This window comes from Lissotriton helveticus, chromosome 1_1 (assembly GCF_964261635.1).
Source record: "Lissotriton helveticus chromosome 1_1, aLisHel1.1, whole genome shotgun sequence".
Taxonomy (NCBI): Eukaryota; Metazoa; Chordata; class Amphibia; order Caudata; family Salamandridae; genus Lissotriton; species Lissotriton helveticus.
The window spans coordinates 1,353,233,085-1,353,247,528 of NC_136057.1; the positions used below are offsets into that span (position 1 = coordinate 1,353,233,085).

Consider the following 14,444-nt stretch of genomic DNA (forward strand, 5'->3'; position numbering starts at 1 on the left):
CTAATACCAGTGCGATATTCAGCAACAGAGAGATCAAGGTCGAGCATACGGGGCAGACACGGCATATGGTTGAACAGGATGAGAGCTTATTACAGAGAGACCGGCACTCTCAACTATGTGTTTTATTCTGTATTGCTGAGTTTCTCCTTTTATGTAAAAATTTTAAGTGTTTTATAATAGATGTTTTAAGAGTTTTTATGAAATTTGTGTTTCAATGGTTGTAATTAAATATGCAAATAAAATAAACTTACTTACTTACTTACTTACTACGGTTCTGTTTTTCCCATTTCTCCCAATAAAAATGGTACACACTTGTGTGTGTGGGCCTAGCACCAACGACAGAAAAGGCCCCAAAATGCATAATGGAGACATAAACATTTTGGCATGAAAAACAACCTTTTATGTCGACGTGGGTGGAATTTGGGCCCCGGCTCAACCGGCAGCCAGGGAAACCTATGAAAAACAGACCTTTATGAAGCTAGGGAGAGACAGCGCTAGAAAGGGGACACATTCCCATTTTCAGCGCTGCCTCTTCTATGTTTATCAGTGTTCACAATACACAGTTATGCTTTTACAGCACTGATCAAAAGTTAAATCAGACCGCAACATTAGCGCTCACAGTGAGCTGCACATCAGAACAAAACAAAAATAATCAAATTCAGTAACTGATGGAAGCTTTGCCCTCACTTCTAGTGTTTGTTTTTTTGAAGAAATTGTTCTGGTGTTTTCATCAGAACCATTTTCTCTTCCAGTATTGTGTACGACCCGTTGACTTACACTACATTTTTAAGGTAATGCGATGGATGCCAACAAGTCATCCACTGCGCTAAAGCGATTAAAGACAGAGGAATGTTAGACACCACAGAGGGCAAGCATCAAAAAGACATTTGTGTTCATATGCCTTAGAGTGATCATGAGGTTTAGGTACAACTTTGTACTTGGTATAACTGTGAATCATCCGTATTGGGAGTAATAAATGGGTTGGTGGAAGCAAACCTTTGTAAGGATATGGTAAATAGAGTGTGCAAATTACTTAGAAACATTGTGTGTGTCGGCAGGTCAATAAAACAAGCTCCACATGGTCTTAAAATTCTGTTCTTTTGTAGGATCTTGTTTTCTCTACAGCGGAGGACATAGCTAAGAAGGTGCTATTCGTCTTAAAGAGGTTCCTGATAAGAAGCAAAGATTTTCTGATCACAGACTTCCTGCGTTCAAAGTTCCTGCAGATTTTACAGCGTCTTCTGATAGAGAACAGCTCTGCTGAGTTGCAAGGTGAGGTTACAGTCAGGAAAATTCTTGGTAGAGATCAATTCTTGCCTGATAGAGAGAATTTCTACATTATTATAAGAAATGTTTTCAGTATGAAAGTGTAAAGGGTAGTTCAAGTATATATAAATTGCACACAACAAAGCTTTGGAAATAGATGTATTTTTTTTAATTTCTAGATTCCTAGCTTATGAACATACTCCAGGTGCCAAATTGGACCTAGAAACCCCTTTCCCTGCAATAATTCGCTAGCACCAACAAGTGTCAATGTGCGGCTCAGCCTGCCCAGGTGCTGACTGGTGCACACACTGTACGTCCTTTTTCTCCACAATAATATGGGGCAGAGGCTATTCTTAGTGCTTCATCAAAATTTCTCAGCTTTTCAATAGAAACGAAGTCAAATGCCTTCTCTAAAAGTTTCATGATTTAAACCCTACCAAAGATGCTGCTAGAAAATGTCATTGTTGAACCAACATGACATCTGTAAGTGGTGTCTCGCCTACTACCATGACTCCATGGCCTTCGACCCCCGTTTGTTGATTCTCCTGAAGGCCATCAGGAAGCTGGAAGCCAAGTGAATTTTGTCCAAGACTCTTAGGCCCACTCTTAAGTATTCTGCTTTCCCTTTAAGTGAATGTTCTTACAGGAAACGATCTCACAATCCATCTTGTCACAAAAAAAGACAGGAACACTATAGGGAGGAAAATGTATCTTATTCTTAAGGAAACAGACCACACCATGGTCCATTGGAAATTTGAAGCTGTTACCCGAGTCTGGTTTCTGCCTCATTTTAGGAGACAGTTCCACTCTTGGAAAAAATAAAGCTGAAATTCCAACTCCATATGCCACCACTGTTCAGGTCGAGGTGCCTAGGCTGGACAACTACACGATGATCCTGTTATCCTATGGGTCATTTTTCAAAAAATGGGCTTGCCCCTATGCTTTGGGGAGGCCGTCAGACTCCACACCTCCTCCGGCTTTGGCATAGACACCGTTACATGGAAGCCTATACATTCCACGGCATTGGACTGCAAACATTGAGTGTATGACTTTATGCCATAGTTTGCCCTCTGATATGCTTTTGGTGCCACTTCTGAACTCAAAGTTGCTAAGGCTATCCTCTATGAGGGATTTTCTTCCTCATGGATTGCAGAATTTCATGGTCATGATTCTGATGTGTATACCTCAGACACCGGTCCCAACTCTGCAAGTCCTAAATCATTTAGGCCTGATGACATCATACGGCCAGATGGCGAATGAGGGGGACTGCAGTAATGCTTGAGGAAACCGTGGCTCCAGCAAAAGGGGAGCCTCTCAGCTCATGTGCAGAACCATGATTCAGTTATTCAGGATCAACACTGGGTAAATTGTGCCTCCAACTTACGGGTGGGTCATACCGTCATATCTCCATATTTTAAAGGTACAGGGTTTTTATTTCCTCCTCGCTGGATTGCAGTGCCTACCTAATGATATTAGATCTGTGGTGTACATCAAACTGATAGAGCCATCTAGCCACAAATTACTTGCTTAGAATCTTTCCCAGGCGCCAGACTAGATCCAGAACCTTTTTCCCCCACAGTACGCCTGAGCTCCGGCAGAGAGCGCCAAGCGACTCCGCAGCGACTTTGTCCTCCAGATGTGACGTCAGCGGAATCCATATAACCAGAGTTGGACTGGCCGTTGTGGGCACCGGGCAAAGAATGAATCTAGTTTCAAGTCTCCTGAGTAAGGCCTCCCGATTGCCCCCTTGTTTCCGAGAAAGGATTGTATCTATGACAAAGTATTTCAAATTGTCTGATTTATTGTTATGATACTCCTTAAAGTGTTGGTCAACTGGGTATGTGGCATCCATGTTGTTGATAGCCCTCAAATGCTAGAGCACCCGTTTGTGTACTGGCAATTTGGTGCCTCGTACATATTGTAGGTTGCATGGGCATTCAAATACGAAAACAGCATACTCTGTTTTACAATTGAGACTTTTTGTGATTTGAAAAGGATTTGGCTTAAATGGTGTTGTATAGCTTGTTCTATTTATCCCATGTTTACATGCTTTGCAATTGGTACAGCGTGTAAAACAAATTCTAGAACTCAACCATGTTTGGGATACTATCAGAATCAGAATTGACTTTATTCGATTACTTTGTAAGACAATCATAAAAGTACATATTATCAATAAGAAAGAACATAAATAATTGTAAAAATGAATACACAATTAAGAGTTGTACAGAAAGAGCATATTACAGTCCATGATTAGAGTACAATTGTTTTCCTGTGACTGAGTACTTTCTTTAAAAACATACATGTCCTCCAGGCCCTGTGAATATCGTCCAGTAACTGCAGGGCGAGAAAGGCTGGATGGCATTGTCTCAGACCCAACTCCCTCATAATCAGGACAAGCCAAACTTTCCTCAAGCTACTATAACATCTGCAGAATAAAAAGACGTGTATGGTCGATTGCTCTGAACAGTTATCACACGGACAAGGGCCTAAGGTTTGTGTCCAATCATTCATACAAGGAAAACTCACGAACGTTTGATAGATGTAACATCTAAAACTAGTTAGTAGTAGTATGTCATAGCCACCAGGTACAAACAGTAAATACGACTGAATATTAAAAGAAGTTAAAATCAAATGGTTATACTGAACATAGGGTATTGTACTCTCTGTAACCAATCTTATAGTGTCTAAAAAGATCAGTCCCTGTTGTTTTAGTTCCTTTCTTCAGATCGATTGCATCGTACCCGGAGACTTATAGTACTCTGGGTGGCCAAGATCAGACATAACATTTTTTATATATCTCAGCCACGAGATCAGCCGCGCTCCTTCAAGTTTCATGCTGTCAGTTAGAATATCCTGGTTTAGCTTAGTCTCTGGTTTAGACCATATTCTGTGCCACATCAAGATAGGCTCCATTTTTATCAGATCTGAAATGAATGGGAGGCCCAGCTCTGCGTGGCAGACATATGCAGATGTGCTGATAAGGGACGGCTGAAATATATCTCATGAAAATATTTTCCACTGTCTGGAGTGACTGTGTATATACAAAAGCCCATACCGCCGTTCCATACATGACTGCAGAAAGACACTTCGCTTTGTAGATCTGCAGTAACTCCCGTGGTGGCCTCCTTCCCAATTTCTTTGCAAAAGTGGCAAGTGCCATTGTTGATCTTGCCAATGTAAGTTTTTTTGCCACAATTGCGCGAGACCAGCGATCACAGCGGTCAAACAGTATTCCCAGGTATGCAAAGCTAGGGGTATGTTCTATTTTCTAACCCTCCAGGAACTTGTCCCTGCATTTTTGGCTCCCAGATCCACATCTCACAATGTATGTTTTTGCGGTATTGACCTTAAGATTCAACTGGCCCATAAACTTAGTGAAACTATTTAAAATCCTCTGCAAACCTATTTGGGTGCGTGACATTAAAACTGCATCATCTACATAGAGAAGTGCAGGTAAGGGACGTGAGGCTATTTGTGGGAAATCATAATTATCCTTGATTAAGGCAGCACAGAGGCCATTAGTATAAAGATTAAAAAGAAAAGGGGCCAGGACATAACCTTGCCTGACCCCCTTTCTAATGGGAAATGGATCCGTTCGATCTCCTCCAATCCCAAAACGTACCCGCGCCCTAGCTCCGCTATATAGGCGTCTGAGGAAGAGAATGATTTGTGTATTTACCCCTAGATGTTTGAGTATCTCCCACAATTCCTCATGCCTTACAGAGTCGAAAGCAGCTGTTAAATCGACAAAGGCTAGAAAAAGTCTGCCTTTTTTTACTTGCATGTATTCCAAAATCATGATAGATAGGTTTAGGCTCTGCTCCACTGTACCTAGTCCTGCCCTAAAACCATATTGTATGTCAGACAGAATGTTATTGTCCTCAGCCCAGTCATTCAATCGTTCTAACAATATACGACCAGCCACTTTTGTCAGGGCACCTAGTAGAGAAATGGGCCTGTAACACTTTGGGTCCTGACGATCCCCCTTTTTTAAAATTTGAATAATAATTGATCCCACCCATGTTTCCGGGAAAGGGGCAACACAGCTAGCTGTTAAGACCTGTGTAATGATTGGTCCCCAGAGATCAACGTTAGATTTAAAAAGGTCTATGGGGACACTATCAGGACCTGGTGCCTTCCCCCTCGATCTTGCAGAAAGTGCGCGATTCACCTACTCCAGTGTGAACCTAAGGTCAGCATGGCCTCGGGGTTACTAATAGTATCCCTCTGGGCACCCGCAGGGTTTCTGGCAGGGGTTTCATTTGTATTATACACCCTCGAGAAGTGCTCAATCCATTCATTTTCAGAAATGGCAATCTCTACCGATGGACCCTCCCCCGCACTCAGGAAGGGTGCTTTTACCACCTTCCAGAACGCCGAGGTATCACCCCTCAGAGATGCTTCGTGGAGCAATTCCCAGGTCTAATTTCTAACTGTAGCTTTACATTCTCTAAGGGCGGTTCGCTATTCCCTTCTAACAATCCTTATATTGTCTAACCCTGGGCCTAGTTCGCGAAGTAGCGCTACGCGAAGCGCTCTTCGCACTACGCGAACTTCACGTAGCACTACGCGAGCTGCGTAGTAGCATGTTCGCACTGTGCAAGATGCATTTTCAATGATTGCACAGTGCGAACAAGCATCCGGCACTGTGCAATCATTGAAAACAGCATCTTGCACAGTGCGAGCTGTAGTTTTCTGCCGCTCAAGTAGATTTTTACTCGAGCGGCAGCTTTCTCAACGCGAACTGGTTGTTTCTCATCGCAAGCGGTCGCGAGCATGCACAACCACTCGCAATGAGAAACCTGACCTCCCTGCGTTGAGAGTCTCGCCGGGATGTCATTTTGCTTGCTCGCGGTCGCGAACATGACGTTGAGGACCGCGAACAAGCAAAAAATGACCCCCGCACTACGCTACGCTGCGCTACGCGTGTTGACACTGTGCTACGTGCAGCTCGCGTAGTGCGAAGTTGCGCAAACTTCGCAAACTACGCGAGCGTAGCGTAGTACTTCGCCCAGGGTTAATATTGTCACCATTTTTAGGAATCTTATGTAGTTCCCTTTTCAATTTGTAGTAAGCCTTTGAGCACTTTTTATCAAACCATCCCCGACAATTCTTTTTCTTCTTCAGCGAGACAGATAGCAAGTCTCTAACAGCCTTAGAAATTAACACAAAGGAGAAAATAATACCAGCTGGGGAGGCGGACTCATACAGGCAGGTGTTAATAGCTGGTCTGAACTTGCCTATCACTTTGCTGGTGACGGCTACAGGGTCCACTTTTGACCATCGTAGACTATAACCCTTAGTCTTATGAAGCGAGATTTCCGAGAGGATCTGATCTGATTGAACATACTTGCTAGATTTGTTCGATGGTCATAGGATTGAGAGGCACAACCGGAAATGGTCACTCAAAGAGTTGTCATCCACATAAAACATATTCACTCTGTGGGCATGGCTATTTGATATTAAGATGTAATCTATAGTAGAGTGTGATCCCTTCCCATTGAAGGTGGTAGGCATAGGATTAGGTTTGTTAGTTAAAACATTTGTAAAGCCCACATTCATGCTAAAAATCAAAATATTATACAGATTGCCCAGCGGGGAGTGACAAAAATGCGTGTTGCACATACCCTCCTCTAATGCAACACCGGAAATGTTGTCTCCTTCATTTGAGCACAACACACAGTTAAAATCCCAAACCAAAATCATCATCATGTCTCTATAATTTTTTCTATGTTTGGATTGCAAATTATTACATAGTTGTGTTAAAACATCTTTCACCAGAGGAAGCAGAATGTTATTATAGAGGTTCACAAGCAGTATACAATGAGTGTTATCAACATGAAGTAAAATGACTTGATAGTAGTGTTCCTCAGCCTGAAATACTATCTTTTTTAGTTCCAGCCTATTTGAGATATATGTTCCTAGACCCCCTTTCGCTCTGCCCATGAGCCCTGCTACGGCTGGGGTATGCAATGTCTTAAAACCATTAATATGGATTGGTTCCATTGCCCAGGTTTCTTGCAGGCATATAATAGAATAGGTACTAATAAATTCCCCTAACAGTGGCTTTGAATATTTAGATGACAAATCAGCAATGTTTCATGACACTATTTACCAACATGCTTTCTATATCGGGATCTGATGGGCAAGGATGTTTGATTGGCTCACAACTCCACTATCCCCATTATCTCCATTTAATGGAGGTGGATCTGGTATATTAATCGTTCTAGATTCACTAATGGTCTTATTAGCTAAATTTTTAGGGACCATATCCTGTGCCTCCGTGATAGGAGGGGGGTGATATACCTCAATTATGGGGTTTATGTCGTTATGCATATTAACATGAGAGCAAATTTTTCCCCTAGTGAGACTTAGTAATTGATCAAGTCAATCTTGTTCGTCTAACGTACCCAAAACACCATAGCGTTTAAAAACTGGGATGGAGTAGCTGCACCAGTCTTTACTTGGGTATCGTTCCACCACGGGGCTATTCCTCTGGAAACTTTCCAGGGAAACTATATGGTTGGTAAAAGAACCCCAAGGGCAATATACTAATATTATGTGTGGAAATGAACTGTGTCCCTGCTCTGTTGAGAATAGACTGTACTAATCTGGGGGATACTATCACCTCCGGGCTGCTTTTTACTAAGGAATTGCTCATAGAGTGAGCCTTCCTAAAAGTGATACATGGAGATCTCGTGATCTCATTACTTAGGACCGAATCACTACGTATCAATGCCCAGTTCTTGTTTATGATTTTTGCGTAGAGCTTTTTGTTGCAAATTGTGTGCAATGATCAAACTGGTGGGGGGCTCAGTGCATTTATCATTTAAATCTTTGTTGTTAATGTTAATGAGTGCTTGAGACTGATCTAACATGGCAGTTCTGTTCATTGCCCTGTTAAGCATCTTTTCATGATAACCCCTGTTCAGGAACCTATCCTTACTCTGTAGTTGTGCCTGTTTGCATTCACTGTCCATACTACTCGCTCTAAGAATACGTAGCATCTCCCCATACGGGATGCTATTAATCAAGTGAGCAGGATGGTGTCTGGTAGCATTCAAGATTGTGTTCCCCACAGTGGACTTCCTATTCAGTCTTGTTTCAATCTTGTTATTAACAATAAAGACTTTCACATCTAGAAAACACATATTTTTCATGCTCATTTTTGCTGAGAAGCTTAAATTAAGATTGTTACAGTTAATATCTTCCACAAATCTCTGAGCGCTCTCATCTGTACCTCTCCAGACTAAAAAGATGTAATCAATATATCTGTACCAGCATAAAACCTGATTCAATAAAACGTCTTCATAGGAGGTCTTTAGGACCTGTTCCTCCTAGTGCCCCATATATAAGCAGGCATAACTGGGAGAGAACAGGCCCCCATAGCCACACCTCTAATCTGATTAAAAATCGGGTTGTTAAATAAAAAGAAGTTGTTTTCGAGACAGGTTAAAATCATGGTTATTAACATTTTGTTATGCTTGTGCATGATACTGGTATTAAGGTAATAGTCCACTGCTTTGATGCCGTCACAGTGATTAATACTCGTGTACAGCATATTCACATCCAGGAAAATCAGAATGCAATCTTCTTCTTCCCATTTGACATCCCACAGTTTCTTCAGAAAGTCTCCTGTGTCTTGGATAAAGGATGGAAGTTTTTTAACATGATTTTGCAGGAAGAAGTTCACATATTGTGATGTGTTCTCCAAAAGGCGTCCACAGGCCGATATGATGGGCCTTCCTGGTGGTTTTGATGTGCATTTGTGAACCTTGGGGATAAAGTATATGGTTGGAACTTTTAGATAGTCATACATATATATAGACACTGACGAAGGCAGAAGCTGAAACGCGTTTGTCCGTTTTGCGCAATAAATCTGAAGAGATTTAACCTACTGTGTGTGCTGGTTTGGTTGTTTTTTCGGCTGTGGAGCGGGATATATATATATATATATGTGTATGTATATATATATATATATATATATAAAGTTGCCAAATGCAGCCAGCGCTCGCTTCTTTTCCCACCGCCACCTGGCGCAGAGTTGGACACGGACCCAGTTTCAGTGCTCAAAGTTATTTTATTTTACTGGCAAAGTCAAGACGCGTTTCGCAGCCTCAGCCGCTTGTTCACTCGACAGTTTGCACAGAACCGTGAATCAAATTTAAAGTGACAACCACATTGGTGAATGATACCACGTGACATCTCAATACAATGAAACTAAAAGAAATACTGCCGATGTGAAAGCACCTCACAAAGCAATATTATATATATATATATGCAGCAAACTCAGTCCAAATCACTGAGCCCCCAGTTCAGGGAGCGATTCGAAAGACAAGAAACGAGAGTCGACCCAGGAATGCAGGTGAGCAATTTCGGTGTTTATTAACACAAAGCGCACCCTGCCAGCATGACGTTTCGGCCTACCCAGAGGCCTTGATCACATGACGCCATGGAGGAAGGAAACAGCTTTTAAAGTGCAAGTGCAAGGAAATAACGCACATGATTGGATATCAAGCATCACAAAACAATGGGCAGTGATGATAGACTGGTCGTTGTGAAGACAGGTTTAAAAGACTGGGACATGCCATAAATCTTACACAATGAAAATGCGACACATTTGATCAAAGATAGCTAAAATGCCCTATCTAAAATCAATATAAACGAAAATAAAGTTCTTTACAACAATATAGCAGCAATTTAGTATATAGCAGCAATTAATATATTGATGCAAATATAATTGTGCAAATGCCAGCAATTTTTTATATATATAAATATAGCAGCCACAATATACTAGTGCAAATAAGGTTGTGCAAATATGCAGATGAAATGTCATGATCATAAAATGCTATTCATTCATTTAGTCAAAATATCAGTCAAATACAGGACTACATAAATGAATGACGCTCTACCCATTGCGAAAATAGCGATTTGTAGTATGAAGTCCATCCTCTTACTAAAATGTCCAACAACCTTTAAATTCATGTTCTCAATTCTCATTTCATCAGATCTACTTCATTTCACTTCTGATGTTGTGTGCAAAATAACACCATGTGCAAAAAGTTGCCTGCCCAAGTGGGCCAATTGTTCAGAACAATCCCCATCGTGGAGTGTATATGCCATACCATTCATGTGCAAAATTGTGCAAAAATGTGTGCATGAAATAGTGAAGTTAAAAACATGTATAATGCAGATATATACATATGACTTTAAGAACGGAACCAGAATAGTACAGATAGGACGGGAGACCACCCACCCTGTGGTAACCCAGGAAAGAATGAGACTCAAATAACGGGGCGGCAACTGCCTGTTATTATAAATTTTATCAAAATCTCCGAAATGCAGTGGGTCTCAGGGCAGTAAACTAAAGGCACGTATGAAAGTCTTCGGTCGCGTTGAGGCCGGAAGGGGTCTTACTATCTAATTCCATGATATACCTGGTTTCTAAGGCTCGCAGAATAGCCTCCCTGTTGCCACCCCTCCTTAAGGGGGCAACGGCATCTATAACAAAGTATTGCAATAGCTCGCTTTTGTTGTCATGCTTATCTTTGAAATGACGTGCAACTGGATACGCGGCATCATTGGTGTTGATGGCCCTTATGTGCTGGAGTATCCACTTGTGGACCTGCAACTTGGTGCTCCCAACATATTGCAGGCCACACGGACACTCCAGCACATAGACCGCGTATTCAGTCTTGCAAGTAAGTTGTTTGCCGATGGTACGAGGAATGTCAGAAAATGGTATAACAAACTCAGTCTTACTGACCCCATGCTTGCACGCTTTACAGCTCGCACATTTCCTGAAGCCCTTACTGGCCTGTAACCAAGTGGTGGGTACAACCACCTCGGGGCTAGATTTTACAAGAGCCTCACTCATAGACCGTGCCTTTCTGAAAGCTATTTCCGGTTTGGGTGCCATAAGCTCACTGATAACTGGATCATTACGCACAAGGCTCCAATGCTTGTTAACAATTTTGCGTAAGGCCCTGTGCTGTCTGTTTTATGTCCAGATTAATCTGGTGGGCTGTTTCAATTCACCGGAGTTTGCTATCTGACTCTTTTTATGAATCAATGCCTTTTGTCTCGAAATTGAGTTGGCTTTTCTGATGGCATTGTCTATGGCAGTTACTTTGTAGGCTCTGGCCAAAAACCTTATCTTGCTGGCCTCTTGGGTTTGACGGCAATGCTGCTCAGTGCTGCAAATATGTCTGATACGCAGCATTTCCCCATAAGGGATGCTGCGTATCAGATGCGCCGGATGATGACTATTGACGTGCAGCACTGTGTTGCCCGCTGTAGCTTTTCTGTACAGCAGTGTTTCAAGCTTAACATTAACTGCCTCGATCTCAACATCCAAACAATAAGCCTTAGTCTTACTGATGCTGGACGTAAATGACAAATTGAAAGCATTGGAATTGATCAACTCAATAACTGCAACAGCCTGTTGGTAAGAACCATGCCAAATCAGAAATATATTGTCGATATAACTATACCAATGAACGATATGTTCAACACAGATATCATGGTGAATACCACGGAGGACCTGTCTCTCCCAGTAGCCCATATGGAGACAGGCATAACTGGGAGAAAAACAGGCCCCCATGGCAACACCCCTAACCTGCTGGAAGTGTTGGTTGTTGAACATAAAGTAGTTGTTATTTAAGCAATAGGTAATCATGGCTAGTAACATTTTATTGTGTTCCGACATCTGTATAGGTCTGTTGCCCAGATAGTATTGGACCACCCTAACACCATCATGATGGTGGATGCTGGTGTACAATGATGATACATCCAAGGTTACAAGCCAAGAGTCAGAATCCCAGGTAACACCAGAAAGTTTCCTCAGGAAATCACCAGAGTCCTGTATAAAAGATGGCAAACTACATACAAAGTCCTGCAGGAATTAATCTATATACACAGTGGTATTTTCCAAAAGACCATTGCGGGCAGAGATAATTGGTCTGCCAGGAGGTCTCTCTGGATTTTTGTGTACCTTGGGAATTAGGTAAAGAACAGGGGTAACTGGATGTTCATTTTTCAAAAACTTAAATTCGTCCTTGCTTAGAAGTCCCGAACATCGCCATCCCATTAATAGAGAATAGAAGTCCGCTTGGGCTTTCCTCATCACGATAGCATCACAGCGTTTGTAATAAAGCGGATCGTTTAGTTGGAGGAATGCTTCTTCCATATATGATGTTCGAGGCCACAAGACGAAATTGCCACCTTTGTCTGACTGTCGGATTATAACATTGCTGTCCCCTTGTAATTTTTTGACCAAGCTGACATATTTATTGTTTTGTATCAGATATTGATGTTTATTTTTCAATGTCGCGACATGCAAAGCTTTGATTTCCTTTGTAGCCAGTTCATGAAAAATGTCAATATTATCATGCAGCATTAAGGGCGTAAAAGTAGACCGGGGTTTAAAGTTGGTAAAACCCGGAGTGTTCAGAACCACATGTTCCTCCGTACAGTCTGGGTCAGATTGATCATTTCGCAGTGCCTCCAAGTTATGTATCAGCTGCAAATCGTTGACGCAGAGTCCTGGTGTCACACTAGCTCCTACTGGTGCCGTGGAAACAGGCTTGAATTTGTTGCAAAGGAAATACTTGTGCAACTTGAGTTTGCGAGTGTATTTAAAAAGATCAATTCTGGTCTTCGCATGGGCTAGCTGCATGGCGGAGTAAGACGTGCCTCGGCAACGCTCCCGGCAGAGCTGCTTATGATCCGGCGATTTCTATGCCCTTAGCCTACAAAATTCGGGAAAAAATACGGCGGAGGAGTGGGCGGAGGTTGGAGGTGCAGGCACGTTCCTCCGGTTTGCCCTCCCGTTGTGGGGAGACCGACTTGCTCGAGAGCCTTCCCTGGAGACCCGAGGTGCCTCAAGATGGCGGAGGCGGTCGGAGCCGGGATCCGGAGCTGACGCGGCTCGAGGGCTGCGACGAAGACGGGCGGACCGCTTCCCCCTCCCGCGTGAGTGCGGTTGCTCCGGAATTGACGACCGACGCCTGGGAGCCCCCCCCCCGCTGACGGACCACGGTGGCGGATTGGGGCCTGTGGAGCCGGGGACTGAAGTTACTGGCCGCGGACCGCTCTCCCTGGGACGGGAGCCAAGTAAGAGGCGCTCGCACCTGAGCGCAACGTTGTCCCGCCGGGGCCTGCACGGGGCTGTGGGGTGGTAGTTCCCCCCTCCCCCCCCCCCTCCCACCGCCTCTACGCACGGAGCCCTAGTGGGAATCCCGGACCCCGGTGTCACACGGGCGCAATCCGTCATCTTGCCTCCCTATTCCCCCTGAGACACGAGAGGACCCGGTGACGGCCTGGCTCGGGGGGAAGTGCCTGGCCCACAACGCCTGGAAGTAGCGGAGGTGGGGGCATCGTAGCGAAGTTTGACGAGACCCGGGGGTCAGCCTCGGGGGCAACACTGAGCAGGTCTCCCGGCGGCCGGACTGCGGGCATTGGGGCTCCCCCCCCGGGGTCCAGAATGGGTAAAGGGAACCCGCCACAACGCTCTACCAGGCAGGGGTCCATTGAGTCCTTCACCACCAACCGGACCCCCAACGATATGTCCGCAGGAGCGCGGGACACGCATGCGGACACCGTCATGCTCCTGGAGGCGATCCAGGCCTCCAGGACTGATATTCAGGACTCCAGAGCTGCCCTTGAAACAAAGATTGGAGAGGTGGGATCGGAAGTCCTACTGCTGCGTCAAGACCTCCGGAATTTATCGGACCGCGTGGGCGCAACAGAGACCAGGATTACAGAGACGGAGGAGTCTGTTTCCTCACTGAAGAAAGATATGGCGGAACTCCAGGCCTCCCACAGACAACTGCTGTGGCGGGTGGACGATGCGGAGAACAGGGCCCGCCGAAACAACTTGCGCTTCGTGGGCCTGAGGGAGGGAATCGAGAAGAACGATACGGCGGCCTTCCTCCACTCCTGGCTCAGGACCATGTTTCCACAGGCACCCTTCTCTTCATGCTTCCTGATCGAGAGAGCGCACAGGGCGCTCCTGGCTAGGCCTCCGGAGGGAGCGCGACCCCGCCCGATAATTGCTCGATTTCTGAACTATGCGGACAGAGACCTTATCCTGAGGGAGGCCCGAAAAATGGGGGAACTTAAGTTTGAGAGCACGGTTGTGATGATATTCCCCGATTATAGCCAAGATGTGCAGAAGC

The 14,444-nt window shown here is 44.1% G+C and overlaps 1 protein-coding gene across 2 annotated transcripts in view; it reads left to right on the forward strand.

Annotated features, from left to right (window-relative positions):
* Nucleotides 1–14,444, forward strand: part of MEI1 (meiotic double-stranded break formation protein 1) — a 3,250,839-nt gene that overhangs the window by 2,340,512 nt on the left and 895,883 nt on the right. For both annotated transcript variants that reach the window (XM_078683295.1, XM_078683306.1), the window contains exon 21: nucleotides 1,107–1,272. In XM_078683295.1, coding sequence (XP_078539421.1) covers nucleotides 1,107–1,272 — 166 coding nt within the window. The remainder of the gene's footprint in view (nucleotides 1–1,106; nucleotides 1,273–14,444) is intronic.